This window comes from Plectropomus leopardus, chromosome 9 (assembly GCF_008729295.1).
Source record: "Plectropomus leopardus isolate mb chromosome 9, YSFRI_Pleo_2.0, whole genome shotgun sequence".
Lineage (NCBI taxonomy): Eukaryota > Metazoa > Chordata > Actinopteri > Perciformes > Serranidae > Plectropomus > Plectropomus leopardus.
Genome location: NC_056471.1, coordinates 35,638,904 through 35,661,403, shown reverse-complemented (window position 1 = coordinate 35,661,403; position 22,500 = coordinate 35,638,904). Strand labels below are relative to the sequence as shown.

Sequence of the window (22,500 nt, the reverse complement as noted above, 5' to 3'; positions counted from 1 at the left end):
ATGTGTGAAGAATATAATTGACAAAAATTTACCAAACAGATAAACAGTCACTAAAATAAATAAGTAAATAAATGAAAATACATAGAAAAATAAACATAAATCGGGTTATAGGAATACAGAAAAAGAGGCGTATTGAGTCAGAGGAATCTGGGAAAGAAGGTGAATAATTTTCTAAAAAAAATAATTATCGATATCAGTCGAATGAGTTGTTAGCAAATCGGCCAAGAAATCCAATATGATGCATTTGAATAAAATAAGATTAAAAAAAGGCAGCAGCAGAGTGTCTGAGGGGCTGCAAAGGATTATAAATGACAAATAATTAACAATATATGCAGATAAACACGTAAAGTTACTTAAAAATGAGTCCTAAACAACGCAGGGAGCCCGGGGAAGTTAACTTAAACCGAGAAATAAGACAAAGTAAGAAGATTAAAGTAAAATGAAATGACTGTAAACTAGTAGAGTGTGTGTGTGTGTGTGTGTGTGTGTGTGTGTGTGTGTGTGTGTTTTTAAATGCTCCGCTGTGGCCTCGTGTGTGTCTGCAGGTAAACGTGCGTCCTGCGAGCCGGACGTCTGTCTGCAGAAGCAGCTCGAGCGCTTTGAGTGGCAGCTGAGGATTTTAAAGGAGGCCAATGGGAACCCGGAGAGGGCGGAGCTTCTGAGACGCCACGCCGACGAGGAGGTGTGCGCCCTCGTCCTGAGCATCCTCGACAAGGTGAGGAGGTCATCCTTCAGGATCCGTCGAACTTTATTGATCTTTACGAGGAAAACAGAGCGGACACAGAGGTGTAAATGAACCATGTCAAACCGGCCTCGGCGCGGGAGGTCCGTGCGTGCTCCAGGTCCAGGTGGTCGCACAGCCAGCAGCAGAGGAAGCGCTCTGAGTGGACGCGATGTCACGGTCACGTGACGTCTCTGGCTCCGAGATCTCAGACTCAGAGAGTTTATTCATAGACGAGATTCACACAGCAGCTGTGAACACACACGTCTCCGGTTTCTGCCTCTGAGGGTTCATACGGTCATGGAAATCCTGGAAAAATCATGACATTTGCAAACAGCAATTTCCAGGCCTAGAAAAGTCTCGGAAAACTAAACATACCCAGAAAAATTTGGGAAAAGTCATTGAATTTTGTTTCACAAACCTGTGTTCAAGAACTGCTGCAAATTTGCAAATGATCATTTCTGCTTTTACAGTTTGTGGCTGCGATAAATGGTGCCAGTTTTTTTCAGTTAACATTTTTTAAAGAAAAATAAGTTGTCAGACATTGTTTTCTTTAAAAACCCCCCCCAAAAATGTCAAGAAAAAAGATCTTCAAATTAGCAAGGAAAAAAATAAATATATATTTTTGAAATAGAAAATCAGCAGTTTCTTACAAATTTAATCGACGTGCCTCCCTCCCTCTCCCTCTTCTGCACCACCCCCTCCCCTCTCATAAATAACAAACAGTCCCGTAGTTTTATTTAAATATTTATCCTGATCTGAATCATTATTTTTTAAATATATATTTTAAAAAGCTATAATGTGGTAATAAAAAAGAGTCAATAGGGAGTATCAATGATCATTTCAGAGAATGTGTGGTCTTAAAAATCTGTCTCAAGGTCCTGGAAAAGTCCTGGAAATTTCTGGGTAAAAAGTGTGTGAGCGCTGGTGTCTTGATGAACTTTTGAATTTTTTCACAGACGTTGTTTTGTGTGTTTTATCATCATTTCCTCCTGAGGATCCGTCACTTTGTCTCTCTCTGATGCGACTTTTCAGGTGAAAACGGAGACGACGGCTGATCTGAACGTCCTGCACGAACAAAAAAGTCAAACAGCGACTGAAGAACACGAGAGGAACGTGGAAGGTAACAAACTGCAGACACATGAAGAGTTTCACGAGTATAACCACGTACTTTTATGGATAAAAAAGATGAAAGATTCAAGATGAATCCTTTCCAAATCCAAGAGTTTATCTTTCAGGTTTGAAATGAGAGTTTCTCAGCCAGCGGTTCTCTGTGCTACAAAAAAAGAAAAAAGGAACAAAATCACTCACTTTACATGCAAATAATCTGAACTTTGAACCGTTCTTTACTAATATTCTGAGTTGATATCACGTTTTTATAGACGCCGGTCTTGTATTTTGGGTTCCTGGCAGCTTCATGTTATGTTAAATTGACAAATGTGAAATAAAATGTACAGCAGAGTTTGTGGTGATTAAAGGAGAACAAAGGACAATTTAAGGTGCTCAAAAGACCAAATGAATGCGGCGAACAGGAGGAGCGCAGAGGTTTGTGTTTGTACGTGACGTTGTGAGGATGTTTTTTTGTTTGCAGAGCTGCAGAAGAAACACGAACAGGAGAAAAAAACTCAACAGACAGAAAAGTTTCAGGCTGCCGAGAACGTCCTCAAGGTAAAAAACAAAAAAATAAAATTCAGATTCAGATGTCAGTAACTTTGCAGTAACATTAATATTTCTTAATAATGATAATAATATTTGATATATTATTTTCCATCTTTAAATTGCACGTCTTGCTCTTTTTTTTAGTTAAGTTTTTGTTATTTTTTTTTCTCTTGCTGACGTTTTTTAAGGACGTCTTTTAAACTGTGTGACTTATTTCTTTGTAGTTTTTTTTGGCTCTGTTGTATTTAGGCAGACTGAGTAAAACCTCGACCGATGACTCGGTGAAAAACAGCCTCCTGGCTAATTCTGGCATTTTTATACCTCGTGTATTTATTAATTTGTGCTGTCCTGTTCTGAATAAACCTTTATTTGTTTGTGTTGTGTCATGTTGTGGCTGCAGGGAGAAGTGGAGCAGCTGACGGCAGATCTGCAGGTTTATAACGAGCTCAGACAGAGAGTCCAGGACTCCACGTTTAAGAAAGACCTGCAGAGAAATATTCAGGTGTGTGCAGACTGACGCGTATGCAACATTTTTAAATTAAATCTGAATTTTGAAGTGATTTTTTTTTTTTATTCTGAATTTAACACCGACTGTCAAAAGTGAACAATCTGCTGCAGAGCCGGTCAGGCGTCTGCGAGGTGAGGAGGCGTCGATGTGTCAGCTGCACGTCGGTGTCGCCGCATTTCTCATGGCGTTCTCTGTAACTCGGTACTCCTCAGGCCCACGGCAGCCCAGGTGCATTCTGGGAGTCTGAGCAGGAGTCTCTGGTGTTTGTGATTGAGATGAAGAGAGCGCGCGTGCAGGATCAGAGCAGGAAGCTGCAGCAGATGGACGCTCTGGTAGGAAAACCAACAGGCCAACGTTCAATCATTTCATCTTTTTATATGTGAATGTTTTTATTGGATTTTACTTAACACATAAATAGCTGTACACAGCATGAAAACATCTAGAAACTCAAGAACATCTACTCCAGTGCTTTGTACACACACCATAAAATCCATTAAAAAATATAATAATGAAAATGAAAAGAAACAAAATTAGATTGACCCACAAATATTGGCGTTAATGACAATAGACAAAATAAACAGACATTCCAACAAAGAAAAGTAAAAATAACTACACAAACAATGCAAATCAGCTGCACAAAAAAACGACAAATAAGTCAACAAATAAAAATAGTAATAACTTAAAAAAAAAAAAAAAAAAAATCACAGGGCCATTGTAATCATTTATTCAACAGGGAGTTTCTCAACATATAGTAGGAACGGTTGCCAAAGCTTTTTGAATTTTCTTTCCGAGCCTTGAGTTATATATCTCAGTTGTTCCACTTTGAGATGAGCCACCATGTCCATCACCCATCGCCTATGAGAAGGGGGTACCGACTTTTTCCATTTTAGCAGGATAGTCCGCCGTGCCAGAAGTGTGGCGAAGGCCACTGCTGTGACGTGGGTGGCTGAAATCCTACAGTCTAGTGGCACCACACCAAATAAGGCTGTGACAGGGTTCGGTTGAATTGTTAATTCCCACACTGTAGTGATTGTGTCAAAAACCCCTTCCCAAAAATTTTTTAGCCTTGGGCAGCTCCAAAACATATGGCTAAGGGTGCCTGGGTCACATTTACACCTAGGACAGTTTTCACTGGTTCCTGGAAACATTTTGGCCAGCCTGCTGTTTGATAGGTGGAGTCTGTGCAGGACTTTAAATTGGAGGAGTCCATGCCTGATACACATTTCATCTTTTTACTTTGTGTTTTTAACCTCAGGGACTTTGTTACATTTTACGCGCTTTTCATTCTTTATTTTATGATAATTTGAAAATTTAAAAACATGCATTATATGATTTATGGGTACCATCTTGCATGTAAAATATTAAAAACTATATATATATATATATATATATATATATATATATATTATTATTTTTTTTTTTTTTTGTTTGTTTTCATCTAAAAACACACAGTGACAAGCTTGATTTAAAAAAAAGCCCATTTTGTGTGCAGAGCAGTGTGAGTGTGAGTATTTCACACTGCACAAAATAAAAAGAATAAAAATAAATGTTGCTGCTAATCATTGACATATTCCAGGCTGTCATAATAAAAAAAAAAAAACTACTTGCGTGTATTATGTCGAACATAATTCTTTTTTTTCTCATCTAAAAACATGGTGGCATCATGAAAAAAACATGTCATTTAGAGGGTTAAAATTCTGAAAGTTGACACGTTTGATATTTATGTTTAGGATTAAAAATAAACTCAATAAAAAGTAGAAAATCATATTAATATATAATATTTTTTTATCCTGATTTAGAAGCCCATTTTGTGTGCAGAGCGATATGAATGTGTGTAATGTTGAAGCGGACCCTTAAGGGTTAAAAACAAGTATTTAAATACATCTTTAAGATATGTATTGTAGCTTTTATCTTCTCTTGCCGCCTCCTTGTCTCTCGTGTTGTCGTCGTCTTCTCGGTGGTCTTCAGGTGGAGAAGAATCTGGCGTTGGAGGATCAGATCGTGAACATCCTGCAGCAGAATGAGGATCTGAGGGTCCGCACCGAAAACTGTCAGACCCTCATTCAGTACGTCTCCTCTTCCTCACTAACAGCTGCTCTCCCCACACGAAGGTGGCGCCACCTGCTGGACCATTTACATCATCATCGTTTTCAAAATAAAATAACGGGCAGAATAATCATAAAGAGGCTTTCAAATTAATGAATATTTTTGTCCAATACCAATTTGTTATACGCTCAGTTTATTCGTTACCCGTGACAAAAACGGATGTAACCTTCGTGTAGGAAGGATTCATTCATTCATTCAGTCGATAAAAAATGAAAACGTGATTTCAAGTACAGTTAGCCGTGTGTGAACTGGGACATCCTGAGAAGCTGTTCAAAGCAAAAGACACACAAGTTTACAAATATAAATTTCATCCTGCAGCTTAACTCTGATCTAAAACTTCAAAAGCATTCAAAATGACTCTGAAGATTACTCTTAAAATATAGCAACAGTAATACAATACATGAAGACAAATGGCACATGGAGAATAACAGTATGAATATCCTGGGTAGGTATTATATATATATGTATATATATATATATATATATATATATATATATATATATATATATATATAAACAATGATAGTGACAGGGTGCACTGGTGTCAGAGTAGACTGCATTAGTGTGAGGCCAGTGTACCTGATAAAGTGGCACCTGAGTGTAGAGATACGATTCTTTAAAAACAACAAACTGTTTGAAAACAGATCTGCCAAATATCTTAGTTTGTTTATTGGGGGGATTTTGGGTCGTCATGAAGAGGTTAATGAATTCATTTTGTTTTGAAGTTCTGTTTCTGGTCTCTTCTGAAAGGAAACTTGTTGTTTAACCATCAAAAAGCCAAAATAAGTTGAGGTGATACAAATCCAAAATAAGCAGATATTTTGATATGTATCAGTGTCTGTGGGCAGCGGGACGAGATTTAAGTATATTTAAATACTCCGTTATAATCCTGTTCTGAATTCATTATTTTTTAAAATAATATGTATTTTTAAATCTATTAAATAGTCCATATTTGTTGCGTCGTTTGTTTTTCTGAGAATGTATGATCTTTAAAAGTGGCCCAAATTAGTAAAATGCGTGAACCCTGTTTATTATTATTATAATTTAATTTATTAAGATGTAGGTTTAAACTGCACCTTGCGCGGTGAGCGGAGGCATTTATTAGAGTCTGGCCGTGCTGTGCAGTCAACAGAGAGATGTTGAATTAACCTGTTACAGCCTGCAGCCTTCTACAGCTTGTCATAGAGACGTTGGGAACCTTTATAGACTGCAAACTGAAAATATGCAGCTTGAACGATGATTATTATCATCAGAATGTAAAAATATCCCCGAAGTTTAACTTCAGTTCTTGAGCGTAAACGCATTCCTGTTTGTCCTTCCCAGCAGTGAACCCCGTCTGTCTTCTGTCTTCTGTCCTCTCAGGCAGTTATCGAAGGAGCAGCAGGACCTGAAGGTGGCGCTGGAGAGACAGGCGGTCATAAACCAGAAACTCTCTCAGGAAAAAGAGCAGCTGATGTTCAAGCTGCGACACAGAGACTCGTGTCCGACCATCCACCTGCCCGCCATGGTGCAGGAGATCGCACCCAGATGATCACGTGATCACACGGATCCTCAGCGTAGATAGAGATCAGACGTCTAACGGTCACAGCCGGCCCGGTTTTTCAGGTCAGTAACTGGGCGTTAAACTCAAACTGGGCCGCAGCTGCTGGTCTGCAGCTCTGACTTTCAGGGTTTTGAGGTGGATTCTGTCTGCTTCATTTCAAGACCGAAGGATTCACATTTTAACCGCAGCTCCACCGGTTAATGTTCTGCCGCTCGTCTGCAGCTGAGCCGAACAACAAGAGCTTCCAACAGTTCTGGAGCCACAGGTCGACATCCGCGTACTGAGCCAGACAACAGTTTGGACCTCAGACCTCCCGGAGAATCAGCTCGGCCACAGTGATCTCCTGCTTTTCATTTTCATTCTTTTAAATGGGGAGCACGCGTTTACTGACAGATTTTTGTACATTTTGACGGTTAAAACCTCCTTTTTTCTGTCAGTTATAAAACAAGCAAACATGGACGGATCAGTGTGGCACCAACCTACGAGCTTGGTCACAGCAAACCCTTCGAACGTAGTTTTAAAATGCTAGCTCGCCAGTGACAGACCCGCTACAAGACTACAACAGTATTGTCCTGCTTCTGGTTCCTGCAGCTACACCTAACCCTAACCCCTAACCCAATTTGGTGTGTGAACCCCGAACGAGACGCAAAAAATTTGAATTGCATTACGCACGTTTACAGCCACTTGAGTGTGTTGCCGCTCAGGAATATTCGCCGTGAACATGTGTGCTAATGGTTGTGGGAGCTCTCTCACTGGGGAAAGCAGCTACGTGGTTTGCACAGCCGATAGCTGGATGTAAACACAGAGGCAGTATGAACCAAGACAGCAACACTCTTTATTAGTTATCATACTTCTGTTGTTTGCTTTCCACAATAAAAGACCATTGTAAATTCTTCAGAGCATTTTGCTAAGAAGCAAATCAACAAAATAGCTTACACGTAACGTTACGACTTCGCTCACTTTCCGAAATCACTTTGAGAGTTTTTCGGTCTCTGTAAAGTCTTGACGTTGAGTGTAGCTCCAGGTGACCACAGACAGCGACACTTTCTGTCCTTCGCTTCTGAATCTCAGTAACTTCAGGAGAATCGCTCTCAAAGCTAAAACGCTTTCGTGACACAGTGGCACGCAAATTTCTCACTCAAGTTGAAAAATTTCAACTTGTGCAATGAACGCAAAGACGCCACGTCATTCGCGTTGCCCAGCGTAGAACTTAGGTCTTTGATTTGAGTTTGTGTTAAAGCACACTGCAACACACACAAAGGTTTTGGTGTGCACAAACTAGAGAATAGTTTTATTTTATTTGGGAGATGTTTTTTGTACCATCGGCTTTTGGCAGACCATAACTTTTTCAGCATTATTTAGTGAGTAGAGTGGATGGTGCAACAGAACCGAGGGGCCGATCGCACCGAGGTGTGTCCCTGGAAATGCGTCGCAAACAAAACCATTGTATTCCTGTGGTAAAGCACGCCTGTAGGGCACATTTTTCTGGTGTTTTTTTCGGTGCACATTTTCCAGATGCGCTTTCAAGGTGTTTTTGGAGTGGCCACTTGCGTCTCAGTGTGATCGTCCCCTAAAAGAGTTTTAGTGCTTCCTTGTGTGTGAGTGCGTTTTTTAAAAAAAAAGTATATATATTTTCTTCAGACTTTCTGACTCTCGGTCAACAGAGCAACTTTACATGTCGGAGTTCATTGAGATTCGCTCAAGTTGAGCTCTACATGAGAACTGACCTTTACTGTTACGTAGTCTTCTCTGTGAACAAATCCATGAATAACAATCAATCATTTAGCTGTTTTAAAAATGCTGGTGTGAGCGGACCCCAGCACCTCGCTATTCTGTGATCTACCTGCCCGCTAAAGTGCCTGAGACTCACACAATGACTGATCGCACCGACAAAAGCTGGATCTTCTGATACAATTTACCTCAAAACTCTGAGGGCTCAAACTGGACGACGGCGACCACTCGTCACTCCACACCGACACCACGAGCGTTACCGTGTCTACTCCATGGAAGAAACACGGCGTCTCTGTTTTCTCTGGGAAAGTCAACAAAATCACATCAGTCATTTCCCATCTGATGAAATCTTCTGCTGCCGGACACCAGGCAGCTCCACAGATACACCTTTTCCACCAAAGTGGTGGTTCTTGAACAAGTTTCATTCAGGACTCTTGAAACCGTGGTGCTGTCTAATTAACCAGCCTACATTTCCACCAGTTTCGATGGGAGCCATTATAATCAGGGATGTGTCATCATTGGAGAGTGTTGCACAAAGGAATCAAACTGTAGACGCAAAATTGCAGATAACGGTGACTACCTGCAAACTTCTTTTTTTAACGATATTTGGTTTTACCCCCAAACAACCACAAAGCAACTATTAATGACAATTACTTGACGTCTCCATCGTCGCCTTCTCCATTGTCTCTTTCCAAACCGTAGAATATGACATGCCAACTGGTATCATCATGACTGGCACTGCAGATCAAGAAAAACCTGCTGTCTTTTGGTTCTAGCTGAAATCCAACTTTTTTGGTTCTGAACCAATTTCTTCTTGGTCAAAATGTTCTGACCGGTTCAAAATTAGGTGCGGGACCTGGAACAGAACGGGTTCCATGTTGGTGTTAAAGGGGGAACAGAGCTGAAGTGTCTTGTACTTAAATGGTAGTTAAGAGGGAGCGGAGAATGCTGCCGATCCAGTTTTCCGACAAACTGACTGAAGTCAAACAGCTTCAAGAAACACTCGAGTTTATTTTGTGAGCCAACTTAAACAAAATAAAATTTTACTTGGACTTCTGGTGCTTGAGGTACTAAGGGTTCATCCAAGAATAACTTAAGTAAAACGTGCCCAAAAGTACACTTGATTTTTCGTGGTCTTCTTTAATTGCGACAGTCTTAAAATCCCCTAACAGCAGGCTGTTAAAAGTTCCCACAAAGGCTTTTACTTTTAACGCCGCAAGCATCAGCTGGAGGTTGATACAACGACTATAAGGTGTCGTCTTAGAGATTTTCACAATAAAAACACGGCCTTAAGTGATTCTTAGAGATTCCTCTCACGTTTCCCACTGATTGCAAACTAGGACTCTAAACTTACTCTAAATAGTCATAATAAATGTAATCTTCATACCCGGACGTCCTTAAAGTATTGAAATCCTGTAAATTAAGAACCTATCAATAAACGAAACAGCCAAACTGTAACACTCCCTCAGCAACTTTTATCAGCTGTGATTTTTCTTTCTGTTTAACATGATGCTGATGATTTGTCGTCCTATTGTAGTCAGTTTGCTTTTACTGTTTTTATTAACCTGTGCTGTGCTTTTAGGTTACTCCTTTGTGTCACAGCTTTATCACAAATTGATGTTTTTGAGTCAGCTGACACATTTTAAGGTAGAGGAATTGTTGCTGCTGAGGGAAGACACCACTTTCAGCGTTGTACAATATACTGTGTTCAGGAGCTGAAAAAGCAAACTACACTGAGTTTATAATACCCTGTTTCTTTTTGGTCGAATTCTAACTTGCTGAAATATCACATTACCATCTTCAGTGGAAGCATGTTACATGCTAATTGTTAGGATGGTGACAGCAAAACATTAAAGGTTAAATACCACAATGTAAATATCCATTAGTTAGTAATATGCTTGATAGCATGCTTTTGCTCGCACATTGAAGAAAACAAATAAGAGACGTGAACTTTAACAGCCACTGAACACATACTGAAATTTACACACCTCTAAATTAGTTTAAATATTTTGAAAACTATATATCTGAATGTATTTGTTTTGAATTCACCTCTTTAAATTAATGGGGTTTTTTTTGCTATTTCAAAAGCAACATTTGATATTTTTTCCCCAAATGTTCTTAAATTCAGATCCAAAAATGTATGTTTCACAATGTAAAAAAGAAAAGAAAGGTTGATGAAATTCGACTGTTCAAATTCAGATATACAATTTAAAGTTTAAAAAGATCCAAAAATTCTCAAAAGAATTTACATTATTACCAGCCAGCATGTTAACGAGGCGAAACATTAAATGTGACGTGCTCAACATCACCATGTCAACAGTATTTGGTAAATTAATAGCTTATGACACGTTACCGTTAGCACGTTAGCATTCTGTGAAAATTTCAGCTGAGTCACAGCTCAAGTTGAGTATTGTGTTTAGTGGTAAAAACTTGACAATTACAGTTCATTTAAAGTTATTCACCCATCTAACAGTTTGGGTTTTAGTTGTGTATTCACTGTTAAAATCCTCTTTAAGCTGCTAATGTGGCCGTAGACATTCGGTTCCTGGTCACACCTGAAAGTACCTGAGCGAAATTCATGCACGTGTTGCGAAGCTGGTGATGGGTTTGGTGACGCTGTATTTCTTGGGGTGGTTAGCTGGCAGGCTTCTGTGGCTGGTTAGCTAACGAATTATATGGTAGTGAGCCGGTGAGTTAGCTGGGTTGCCAACAGTTAGCCAGGTGTCTTGCTAGCTAGGTAGTCACAAAACAGATGATCTGTATAAACGGACAACTCGTTTCACAATGGTTCGCTAACAAAGCGGCAACTTGTGTGCTGGTTATGGGGTTACATTCTGGCACTAGCAAGACAAAATGCTCACAAAGCTAGCTGGGTTTAGCTAACCTTTGCTAAGCGTTAGCAAGATAATTCGTTAGCTTGGTCACTAAGCAGACGACCAGTTTAAACAGACAACTCCTTTATGACTTAATGCGAAGCTACCGGCATGTACGAGATGACTCAGCTGAAATGATGGCTGCAGCCATTTTGTCTCTGTTTGTAGTTGGCACGGTCTGTTTCTGTTTCACGGTTAGCATCGGAGCAACGCCACGCATTTTAAAACTGAAATATCCGTGTGGAGATTTTCATCTCCACGTTTAAATCGAATTGAGTTGAATTGATTTAAAATGGCGGTGTGACCTGTCCCTCAATCAGCTATGTTTACTATCATCGAGGTTTCCATAATGTTTCATTTACGTCGAGAGCTACTCAATAATCAATCACAAAACCATCATCACTGTATAAATCAAAGCTTGATAACTGTCAGAAAAACTGTCTTACTTTTTAAAGACATGAAAACATTACCACGTTAGTTTTTTTCTCTTTTGTTAATAATGGATTCATGAAATGTGACATTTGTATTGCCAAAAAAACAAATTTGTCAGTGTTTTGACAACTCTTTCTCCTTATGCACTAGCACTTTGACCAGTATTTTACCAGGAGTTTGTGTAAGAGAGATTTTTTTTCCATGTTGTATAGTTTTCAGTTTTTTTGGCGCCAGTGTAAAAAGTTCTCTCACCTTTTCTTGGTTGCATTTAAATGCAGCAGTTTGTTTTCCTTTTGTTTTTTGGCTTTAATAAAAAGCTACAGCTAAAACTAACTGCTGTTCTTTTTGCCTGCAGGCGAATCACCTTTCCTAAACCTCTTTTTTTAAAAAGTCAAAAGTTCTTGTCATTGGTATGTATCATTGAAAAAGCACATGAAACAATACTTCAGAGATACTAACAAATAATAAATAGCGATAGGTATAAATAATAAATAACTAGAAAAACAATATCAAGTGGCATTTCAATGTTGAAGCTTGGAGCTACATTAAACAACATTAGAACAATATAATATTAATTTCTAAATTGCAACAATCTCAGTGACGGCTCAGACAAAAAAGTCTAAAGGACCATTTATTTAAAAAATGAACTCATATTAACTGATTAGAAAGTTAAATAAATGTGATTTGACTATTTTTTCAAACATATGCTCTGTTTTGTCTTTGTTTTAGTTTGGAGTAAATTTTCAGTCTGAAAAAACGTCTCCTGATGAAGAAGCAGCCGTGCTCAGGTGTAACTCACCTGTACGACCTGCAGAGAGCAGCAGAGGACGGTTCAGACCAGAGACTGTGTGCACAGTCCGTAATACACCCGCAGCTCAGACAGTCACAGGTTTGAGTCCAGGACAGTTTGCACATGTCGCGGCTGCCGGGATCGAACCTGTGTACTTAATATGACAGGACAGCCTGGAGCCGCTCCGCTCGACACATTCGTCAGCCGTCTGTAACGTTTTACGGTCAGCCTCCTGAAACCTCGTTATTACAACACATGAAAACAATCTGGGTTCAGCATCATGAGGTCAGACAAACCAAACTGAGAAATGTATTCTGTAATTCACCTGCAGGGGGCGCTGCAGCTCACCTGTGGTTTGCAATACATCCGGGGGAGAGAAACAGCTGTTTATAGTACTGCTTTATTTATTTATTTACACAGTTTTATATAAATGCATTAATTATTAATAATAATAGTAGTAATAGTCTTACAGTGAGTGCAAAGATCAAAAACACACTCAACAGAGAAAGGCTTATCCAAAACTGAAACAAATGTCTCACTTACAAACACTAAAGCAGCTTAAGCTGAAATATTAGCTGTTCAAAATGTAATAGAAGTACACACTTATTTAATCTATACCCCAACATATATACATTCACATTCTACATAAACGACTTCCCAAATGTTATTATAATAATATGTTGTTTTTTTAAGGTACTCAATGACACTTTACAAAAGTTTTAAAAAAGATCATAAAATAGAATATGCAAAAATACACAATAAAATACACACAACATTAAAGTTCATAAGGCATTAAAAGGCCAAAAGTGAACTTTTACTTCATTTAAAGACATTAAAGAAAAGCATTTATTTTACAGCCTGACAGCAACATGGCTGTAACATAAAGAAACAATCCGCCCCCCGAAATATCTCAACAACTGTAAATATATTATGATATTTGTGTTGCTCCCATCATTAGGTCAACCTGTTAATGTGCCCAAATTTGGTTTATGACCAAAACTCAGTGGCATTTGTTAGTTTGCTAACATGCTAAAATATGATGGTGAACATCCAACGTGAGGACTCGTCACATGTTGCCGATTATCAGTGGACTTTCACGTCTACGTATTACGCTCTGGGTATCCTTCTGCGTCTGCTGGTGACATTTTGGGATGCAGCTGCCGGGATGTCAGCTCAGGCACATGCTCATTGGTATGGTTAGGATCAGGGGAAGTCGGCACATGGTACAAAAAAAAAAAAACCCCAAAACATTCTGATGAGAAGTGAAGACCGGACTCTTTCATGCACCGCCCCGACGTCCGTCTTTAGACCTTCATGCGTGTTTTAACCATGAATGTATGAAGACGATCTGGATACAGCACGGAGGCGGGGCCTTGTTCATTCCTGTGAGAGCTGCTCAGCAGTGCAAGAAGCAAAAAATGCTCTATTTCTGCGGTGAAAAAGGACCCGGGTCTTCCGCATTATCCGACCCATGAGGCACGCCCGAAAGGGGAACCAGCGGAGCGACTAATTTCCGGTTTAGTGCTTCACTAGCGTGAATGGCGATCTAAATAATGAAGTATTTTCAGCTCTTTTCCAAATGTTATGGATCTGAATGGATTAAATCTTGATAGTGAAATGAGTCATTTCACGGATGTTTTGATGATAACGAAAATGTATCCTCTCATTTATTGACATCTCTTTCAATGTAAGTCAATGGGAAACTTTTTTGTGGGTCCTCTGACTTCACCTGACGCTGTAATTCCACTTTTGGCCACTATGTAAACTTTGCATCAAAGTCTCGGGACACGTTTTCAACTTGACGCCGTCCAGCGCTGCATCGCGCAGAGACGACTGGCTCCGTTTGGCTGCTTTCTTTACTGATGCCGACTCTCCGCGTGTCAGGCTGCCGCGGCACGTGCCGTCCAGCTGTCCGCTGGTGTGTAATAATGCCGCAACGGAGTCTGTCCGACTGCGTTCTCATCTGACACCGTCCAGCGGTGTATCATGTGGACGCGAAAGGTGGCTTTTGGCATTGGGACTTTACGCCAAAATCACTGCAAAAGTGGCGCTATTTGAAGATTTTGAGATGAAAATGGGCTCTCCTCTGAAACAGATCGGATCATTCAAACCGGTAAAAAATAAAAATTCAACAATTCTAATTTTCAGCTCATTATAAACTAAAGAAAATGTACCATTTCACGTTTATTCGTCAAGTGCACGTGTAAGTACAATGTGCAGCGAAAGAGAAGTGAGAGACCGTTAAACAAATGACCGGAACAGATACGACGTCCGCCGCCGCCACCGGCGCCGTCTTCCTGAGCCTCTCTTTGTAACACTCGTTATATTCACTTTCACGCCGCCCGTAATCCCAAACACTGGAGCTTCAGTACAAGTACCTGAGTACTTGTACCTGAGTACCACCATCGCTTTGTCTCACACAGAGCGGCTGATAGGACGGACTCTGTTTCAGTGTGACATCAGGCTGCTTCACAAGCGTGTGTGTGTGTGTGTGTGTGTGTGTGTGTGTGTGTGTGTGTGTGTGTGTGTGTGTGTGTGTGTGTGTGTGTGTGTGTGAGAGAGAGACACCTCTGACCTGCAGCAGTTAAAGAAGCGCTGAGCGGATGTGAAGGGATCAGAGTGTCAGTCTGACAAGCTGAGACAATACCTGAAGACCTGAGTGAGTGTGTGTGTGTGTGTGTGTGTGTGTGTGTGTGTGTGTGTGTGTGTGTGTGTTAGCCATGGGTCAGAGCCTCTGCTGTCATGTCACAGTGTTCCCATGGTGCTTCACAGCCACCTGTGAACACCTGAACAGAGCGGAGGAGCAGATGATAGAAAGAGAAGGATGGAGTGACATCTCAGATGTTTAGACAGAAATAAATCACAGCCGTGCTGATGGTATAGATGTTATAGATATTATAGATGTTATAGATATTATAGATGTTATAGATGTTATAGATATTATAGATGTTATAGATGTTATAGATGTTATAGATATTATAGATGTTATAGATATTATAGATGTTATAGATGTTATAGATGTTATAGATATTATAGATGTTATAGATGTTATAGATATTATAGATGTTATAGATGTTATAGATGTTATAGATATTATATTTATTCCAACAGCAGACCTCCAGTGTTATTGTGCTTTCAGACAACAGTTCTGCAAACAACATTTATTCGTAATAAGCAACAACAGAATATGATTTGTTTGTGTATTTAATCTTTAATTTGGCTCCTCCTGACCACCTTGACCAGACTGTTGCCGAGCAACACGCAGACACTCATTGCACAAACATAGTGCACTAGAATAAACAAAAGGGCTCTGCACAAATATTTCTGCACACCAAGAGCAAGAAAACATTATTTGTCACGATATGAACACACATACAACAAAGCTGCAAACTCCTGGTGCTGGGCAATGTACATTATTACATAAATGCATTTTAAATTTTTTAAAAAACATTTTAGGGAAAAAAACTCCAAAAAATATTTTCTTCAAAAATCATTTGAAAAGAATTTTTCTTAAAAAATTGCCACTAAAACTTTAAAGAAAGAACATTGCCAAACATCTTTTCTTTAAAAATCACCAAAAATTCATAAAGAAAGAAAATTGTTAAAACCATAAATAAATCTTTAAAAATCTGCAATTTAAAAAAAGAAAAACAAAACTGACATTTTTTCCTTCCACCAAACATCACAAACATTTTTCAAGTAAAAAAAGTCCTGCAAAATATTTTCTCTAAAAGTCACCAAAAAAAATCACCTTTAAAAAAATTAAAGAAAAAATAAGCGTCACATTTTTTTCTGTAAAATATAGCCAAAAATTTCTAACCGCTAAAAAAAACCCCACCAAAACTTTTTAGAGAAAAAATTGCAACAAATTCCCATAAAACATTATCGCTGCACGGTCCTTGGTTTGCACAACCACACGTGGCAAACTACGGCCTGTCACCATGGTTACAATACGGCAGAATTCGTGGAGGTGAAGGGAAGCGAATTCTCCTGCATGAAAGTGTGTTGTTGATGGGATCCGTCAGCACAGAGAACTGGGTTTAATGTTGCTAAAACTTACAAAGACTGACTAAACTCTTCATTTTTTAGTTGCAACAACACCAAAAATTAAGTAAATATAACTACATTTTATGTAAATTTAACAAGATATAAAGAAAACATGAATTAAAGTTAACCCTTTGAAACCAGAGCACATTGGCCTGATTTCTTTCAAAAACATGGGAGGAAGGCAATGAGCGCTGACGGAAGAAATGACCCGAAAATTAGCAAAATTCCCTGAAAATGTATTTAAAAAAAAGAAAAAAATGTACCTTGAAAAAGTGCCCAGAAATGATAATTATTTAGTAACATAATGTTAAATACTTTAAACTCCTCGTCCTGCAGTTTGTCCTCTGAGTTTCTGCACGTCAGAAACCTGAAACAACCAGAATCGGCGCCAAAACCGCCTCCACGTCTGACCTCCTGCAGCTGCTCGTCCTCGCCCCAATTAAATCTCAATCTCTGAATAAAACCGCGTCCATCGAACGCACCGACTGTATCATCACTGTGGCGGTTTCTCCACGACCTCGCTCCACTTTTCCCCCCTTTACATTTTTAAGTGCCCTCTTCACGCGGAACATAAAGAGAAGCGATTAGAAGTGGAAGAAAGAAATTTGCAGCTATTTCCTGTTAATATCGTCCCCTTGTTGGGCTCTAATGAGAGGAGTGGCCCCTCCACGTGAAGAGGGCTTAGCAGCAGTTAGCTGGCTCCAGGCTGCGGCACAATAATCACATTTTAACTCAGCCTCACACCCCGAGCACGCACAAAAACTCACACCACTTAATTCCCTCTTTCAGAGCGCCGATGAAACGCCACAGGCTAAATTAATAGATGCTAATGGTCGCCTTCAATCAAAGCCGAGCGGGGTCCGAATCTGCCAGGAAGGCCTATTAATTAACAGGTGTGGGGGGCCGGGGGGGCTGGGGGGGGCCGAGGCAGGAGGAAGGGGCTCTGCGGTTCACACGGGCCTCGGCAGGGCAGCCCATTGAGGGTGGAGGCAGGGGGCCTTTGTGCGGCTTCCCGAGCCGCAATTAGAGGCTCCTGAATGTGCTGCCGTTTGTCCTGCAGGTCCTAAAGCTGCACAGGAAGCAGCGCGGCCGCGCCGCCAATCAGACGCCCCCAAAAAACACGGCCTGACGACTAAACACGATCCTCTTTTTCTGCAGAAACGTCCCAAAATCAAGTTTTAAAACAGCTTTTTACGTGTTTGTTGATGTTAGTTTTAGTATCACACACACTCGTATCCCTCAAAATCAAGCTGTAAAAATATTTACAATTTTATATGTTGATATTATTTCTCCTTTCATTGAGTTTATTTTTCTAAATAACATCAGCCCTAATCATAACTATCTAATATTCTTTAATTTTCAGAATTTTAACACTTTATATGTTTTTAAAAGAAAGAAAACCACAAAAAATGAAATATTTTCAGCATACTACATGTCAAGTAGATTCATTGATTTATTTTGATGATAGTCTGGAGACGGCTGCACGAGTCGAATCAGACGCCCCAAAATACACGGCCTGTCCATTAAATGCATTTCTCTTTTTCCGCAAGTTTTTAAAAAGCTTTCATCGTGTTAGTATTGATTATATTATATTACACAATATATATAATAATGTATTACTCTGCACAAAAAATGCACATTTCAAAGTCAAGCCTTAGAAAATATAGTATTTATATTATTTTCTACTGTCACTGAGTTTATTATGCTAACCTACATAAATCCTAATCATTATATTAAATATTCTTTAAGTGTTCAGAATTTTAAAAAATCACCAGAGCAATGAAAGAAGAGATAATGAGCAAGAAATTAGTGAAAAAAAAGAAAATGATCTTGGAAAAAGTGCCTAAAAATTATAATAATATTGTAACAGAATTTTAAATGCAGAATTATGATAATTAAAAATGCTGTTTTTCCCCCAGCTTTTTCTTCTTTGTTCCGAGACATTTTTACTTAACTTTATAAAAGTAGTTTTTCTAAATCGATTGATTTGTGGAATATTTCCTTCTGTCTGTCTTTCTTTTATTTATAAACTTGGAAAGATTGATTTATGTCGCAACAACTTCACAAAAATAAGTAAAGGTAACTAAATTTGAAGTAAACTTGATTAAATATAATGTAAACATGAATTTAGATGAATCGTTATATTAACTTACATTTGTCAGATTTCACAGTGAAGGAGAAAGTAGCTTAAAGTAGAAATACTCGAGTAAAGTACAGGTACTTTTGAAATGTACTGTGAATACTGCTGATCTTTGTCAGCTGACGAGAGCTGGAAACGTCTCGCCGTGATTAACCAGATAAAAGAGGGAGGTTTCCTCTGACCTTTGACCTCTGAGGTCAGCTGTGTTGTTCTGTGTCAATTGACCTGTTGCTCAACACACACACACACGCACGCACGCACGCACGCACGCACGCACGCACGCACGCACGCACGCATATTTATTTATATTTATTTTTTGTTGTTTTTGTGTTTTTTTTGTTGTTGACTTTTTGTGTATTTTTCACAGTGTGATATGAATATTTCTACTGCAGTAACGGATCAGAATACTTCTTTAACTTTATATGCAGTTTTCAGACGATGCAATATTGAATCCAATTTAATTTCGATATACGGTCGGTGACATCAGCGTGTTTGGAGAGGTATTTTCTAAAATAACAAAATGAAATAAAAACATGATTTCATCACCTACAGCAGCGAGAGTCAGGGGCCAATCACAGAACGACAGGAGGCCAGGGGCCAATCACAGAACGACAGGAGGCCAGGGGCCACTCTCAGAACGACAGGAGGCCAGGGGCCACTCTCAGAACGACAGGAGGCCAGGGGCCAATCACAGCAGCCCCGTCATAGACTTTTCTCTCATTTTAAGACTTTTCCAGGACTTAAAGACTTTTCTGTGATTTTAGGACATTTCTCAGATTTCAGGACAATTTTAGGAAATCGTTAATATAATCGATTTTTTAAATCAACAAACTATCAGTGACATCATCTTTATTCTGATGACCTCATCACTCTCTTTATCTTCATCACTTTCCTCCTCCTCCTCCACCTCCTCCTCTTCATCTTCCTCCTCCACCTCCTCCTTCTCCTCTCTCTCTTCCTCCTCCTCCTCCTCTTCCTCCTTCTCCTCCTCTTCCTCTTCATCTTCCTCCTCCTCCTCTTCATCTCCCTTCTCTTCTCCTCCTTTTCCTCTTTCTCTTCCTCCTCCTCCTCCTCTTCCTCCTCCTCTTCCTCTTCCTCCTTCTCTTCCTCCTCCTCCTCTTCTCCTCTTCCTCTTCCTCCTCCTCCTCCTCCTCCTCCTCTTCCTCTTTCTCTTCCTCCTCCTCTTCTCCTCTTCCTCCTTCTCCTCCTCTTCCTCTTCATCTTCCTCCTCCTCCTCTTCATCTCCCTTCTCTTCTCCTCCTTTTCCTCTTTCTCTTCCTCCTCCTCCTCCTCTTCCTCTGTCTCCTCCTCTTCCTCTTCCTCTTCCTCCTCCTCTTCCTCTTCCTCTTTCTCCTCCTCTTCTCCTCTTCCTCCTTCTCCTCCTCTTCCTCTTCCTCTTCCTCCTCTTTCATCTCCTCCTCCTCCTCCTCCTCTTCTCTTCCTCTTTCTCTTTCTCTTCCTCCTCTTCCTCTTCCTCCTTCTCTTCCTCCTCCTCCTCATCTTCCTCCTCCTCATCCACTAAAATGGCAGTCTGAAAGGTCGCCTCTGCGCATGCTCGGCGCACCTCTGCCAGGGAGGGCAGGGCAGGTATCTCCCTCCGCGAGCTCGTGTGACAGACAGACGCTCGAGGCTCGGCTTCACAGTGCAGCACGCGGCGGAAAGAAGCACGAGGACACACCGACTGCTCAGAGCCGCGCGGCCCGGCGCTCCCTGCTCCTCCCCGGCTGCAGCTCCGAGGATCCTCCGCTGATCTCTGACTCTCCGCGGAGTTTGTTTGAGTCACCTGCGGCGCGTGCAGACACCGCCCCGGACAGGTGAGGGGAGGCCGGCTCAGGTGCAGCTCACTCGGAGAGTTATGGATCTTCAGGGTAAACTGGAAATCTGAGCTCTCCCAGTCCGAGGACCCACTGGAGCCACTGGACCCCCGTCAGCTGTGATCCTCAGCCCCTGCAGGTGTGACGATGTTCCACAACAAGAAGTGCTTCACCATCGAGTCTCTGGTCGGGAAGGAGGCGAGCAACCACCCCGGCACCGGCACCGGCAGCGGCGGCTCCGGGGACGAACCCATCCGGCCCACGGCGCTCCGCTTCCCGGAGTCCCTGCACCCCTCCGCCGCCGCCGCCGCCGCCGCCGCCGGGGTATTCGGCTCGTGCTTCCAGGGGAGCAGCGGGAGGACTTTGTACCCCGCCGGGCCGGACATGGTGCTGCAGGAGCCCGGGACGCACGCTCACAGCCCCGGCGGGCTGCCGCTGCACCCGCTGCAGATCCCCCCTCCGCAGAGCTTCTTCAGCCCGCAGCACCGGGACGCGCTCAGCTTCTACCCCTGGGTCCTCCGGAGCCGGTACCTGGGACACCGCTTCACAGGTCAGACCCCCGCTGCTTTTTATTCTGCCGCTTGCTCTGTTTTTAATCTGAATTTCATTTCAGACAATTTGTGCATCTTTTATCAAGCATTAATCTTAAGGCCTAATGTTTTATTTTAAATTAATAATTACAGTTTTTTTCCATTCTTAAGCGGGTCTTCTTTTCACAAGCAGCTATTTAAACATTTTACATTTCTTTCAAAAACTCATGGAAAAAAATCAAAGAGCCACTGGCCAATAACTAATAATAATAATAATAATAATAATTTTATTTGAGCACCTTTTTACGCAAAAGCACAAAGTGCTCCCCAAAAAGCAATGATAGGCTAATGAAACATAAACATACACCCACATATACACACACATAAAGACATACATATATATGTGCATACTTACATATATACATATCTGCCAATGCATACACACACACAAAATAACTCTGTCAAATGTCCTGCAAATTGCGAGAAATTTGTAGATTTAGGAAATTATTTTTTTTAAGCTAGGGGAAAATGTCCAGAGAACTATATATTCATAATGATTATAATGATATATTTTAACTCTTTTTGTGGAGATACTCTAATTTCAAAGACATTTGTTGTTTTTTTTTCAGGTATTCTCTTCCACTTCCTGATTAATTTCTTGCAAATATTTGGGCAATTTCTTATTTAGTTGTTAATTGCCTTCTTCCCATGTTTTGGTTTTAAGGGTAAAATATGATGATACATTATCATCGACGTGCGAGTTTGAGTGTTGCAATAGCCTAAAATTAAACAAATGACCATATATAATTAAAAAAAAAGTAATTGTAGGCCTAAAACAGGAAACAGAAGAAATATGTTGATTATTCTTCTACTTCTTTATCATCATCATCATCATCATTATTTACAATTAATATTCATTATATCTTCTTTATCTTTTATTATTATTCTATTGTAAATGTTCTTATTTAATTTAATTACACCTGCAGACGACGCTGAAAATGATCCATGATCCATATAATTATCAATAATGTTTGCAGTAGTATGGCGGTGGTAGTACTGGCAGAAGAAAGTATTTACTAATACTGTGTGCAGTATTTGCAGTGTTTAATTGGTCTAAAGTTTGAGTCATTTACAGATAATCCGATGGTATTTTTGGTCTGTTTGGAGGAAGATTTATTTGTTTTCTGGAAAGATGAAATAGTGTTTTTCGTTGGTTTGTTTTGTATTCAGACTTCTCAACATTTTATCTGCAGCTAAAAAAAAATATCAAATTCAATATAGTCAAAATTAATGTGAATTTTTAAAACATTTCCTGGACGGTTTATAGCTTCATCCTGATGACTCACCGAGGAAATAACACACACACACACACACACACACACACACACACACACACCCACTGAGCACGAGGCATTTTAAACAATAAATCATCTGATATCTTATATAATGATTCATTTATTATTTTTTATTTCTGTCAGTGTAGCTGCAGCTCGTCTCGTGCTCGCGGGGTTTTTATTTCTGCAGGTGCACGCGCCTGTTTGATTTTGGCTGCCGCACGAGCGACCTGTAACCTGAAGTAGTAATACTCCTAATATTCTCGTCATCT

General features: G+C 40.2%; 2 protein-coding genes across 5 annotated transcripts in view; both read left to right on the top strand.

Annotated features, from left to right (window-relative positions):
* The window catches only part of ccdc69 (coiled-coil domain containing 69), a 42,348-nt gene extending 23,214 nt beyond the window's left edge, over positions 1-19,134 (top strand). For 2 of the 4 annotated variants that reach the window (XM_042493952.1, XM_042493953.1), the window contains exons 3-9: positions 546-715; positions 1,757-1,844; positions 2,313-2,389; positions 2,781-2,882; positions 3,101-3,220; positions 4,857-4,954; positions 6,357-10,328. In XM_042493952.1, coding sequence (XP_042349886.1) covers positions 546-715; positions 1,757-1,844; positions 2,313-2,389; positions 2,781-2,882; positions 3,101-3,220; positions 4,857-4,954; positions 6,357-6,525 — 824 coding nt within the window. In that variant the 3' untranslated portion in view covers positions 6,526-10,328. Of the gene's footprint in view, positions 1-545; positions 716-1,756; positions 1,845-2,312; positions 2,390-2,780; positions 2,883-3,100; positions 3,221-4,856; positions 4,955-6,356; positions 10,329-11,928; positions 11,984-12,302; positions 13,022-19,102 lie in introns of those variants that run through there. The other 2 variants (XR_006106156.1, XR_006106157.1) reach the window with 2 other exon arrangements.
* Positions 19,135-20,179: 1,045 nt separating this feature from the next.
* LOC121947795 overlaps positions 20,180-22,500 on the top strand; it is a 7,174-nt gene continuing 4,853 nt past the window's right edge. Inside the window, exon 1 of the mRNA XM_042492911.1 lies at positions 20,180-21,024. Within this exon, the coding sequence (XP_042348845.1) occupies positions 20,512-21,024 (513 nt within the window). The 5' untranslated portion in view covers positions 20,180-20,511. The remainder of the gene's footprint in view (positions 21,025-22,500) is intronic.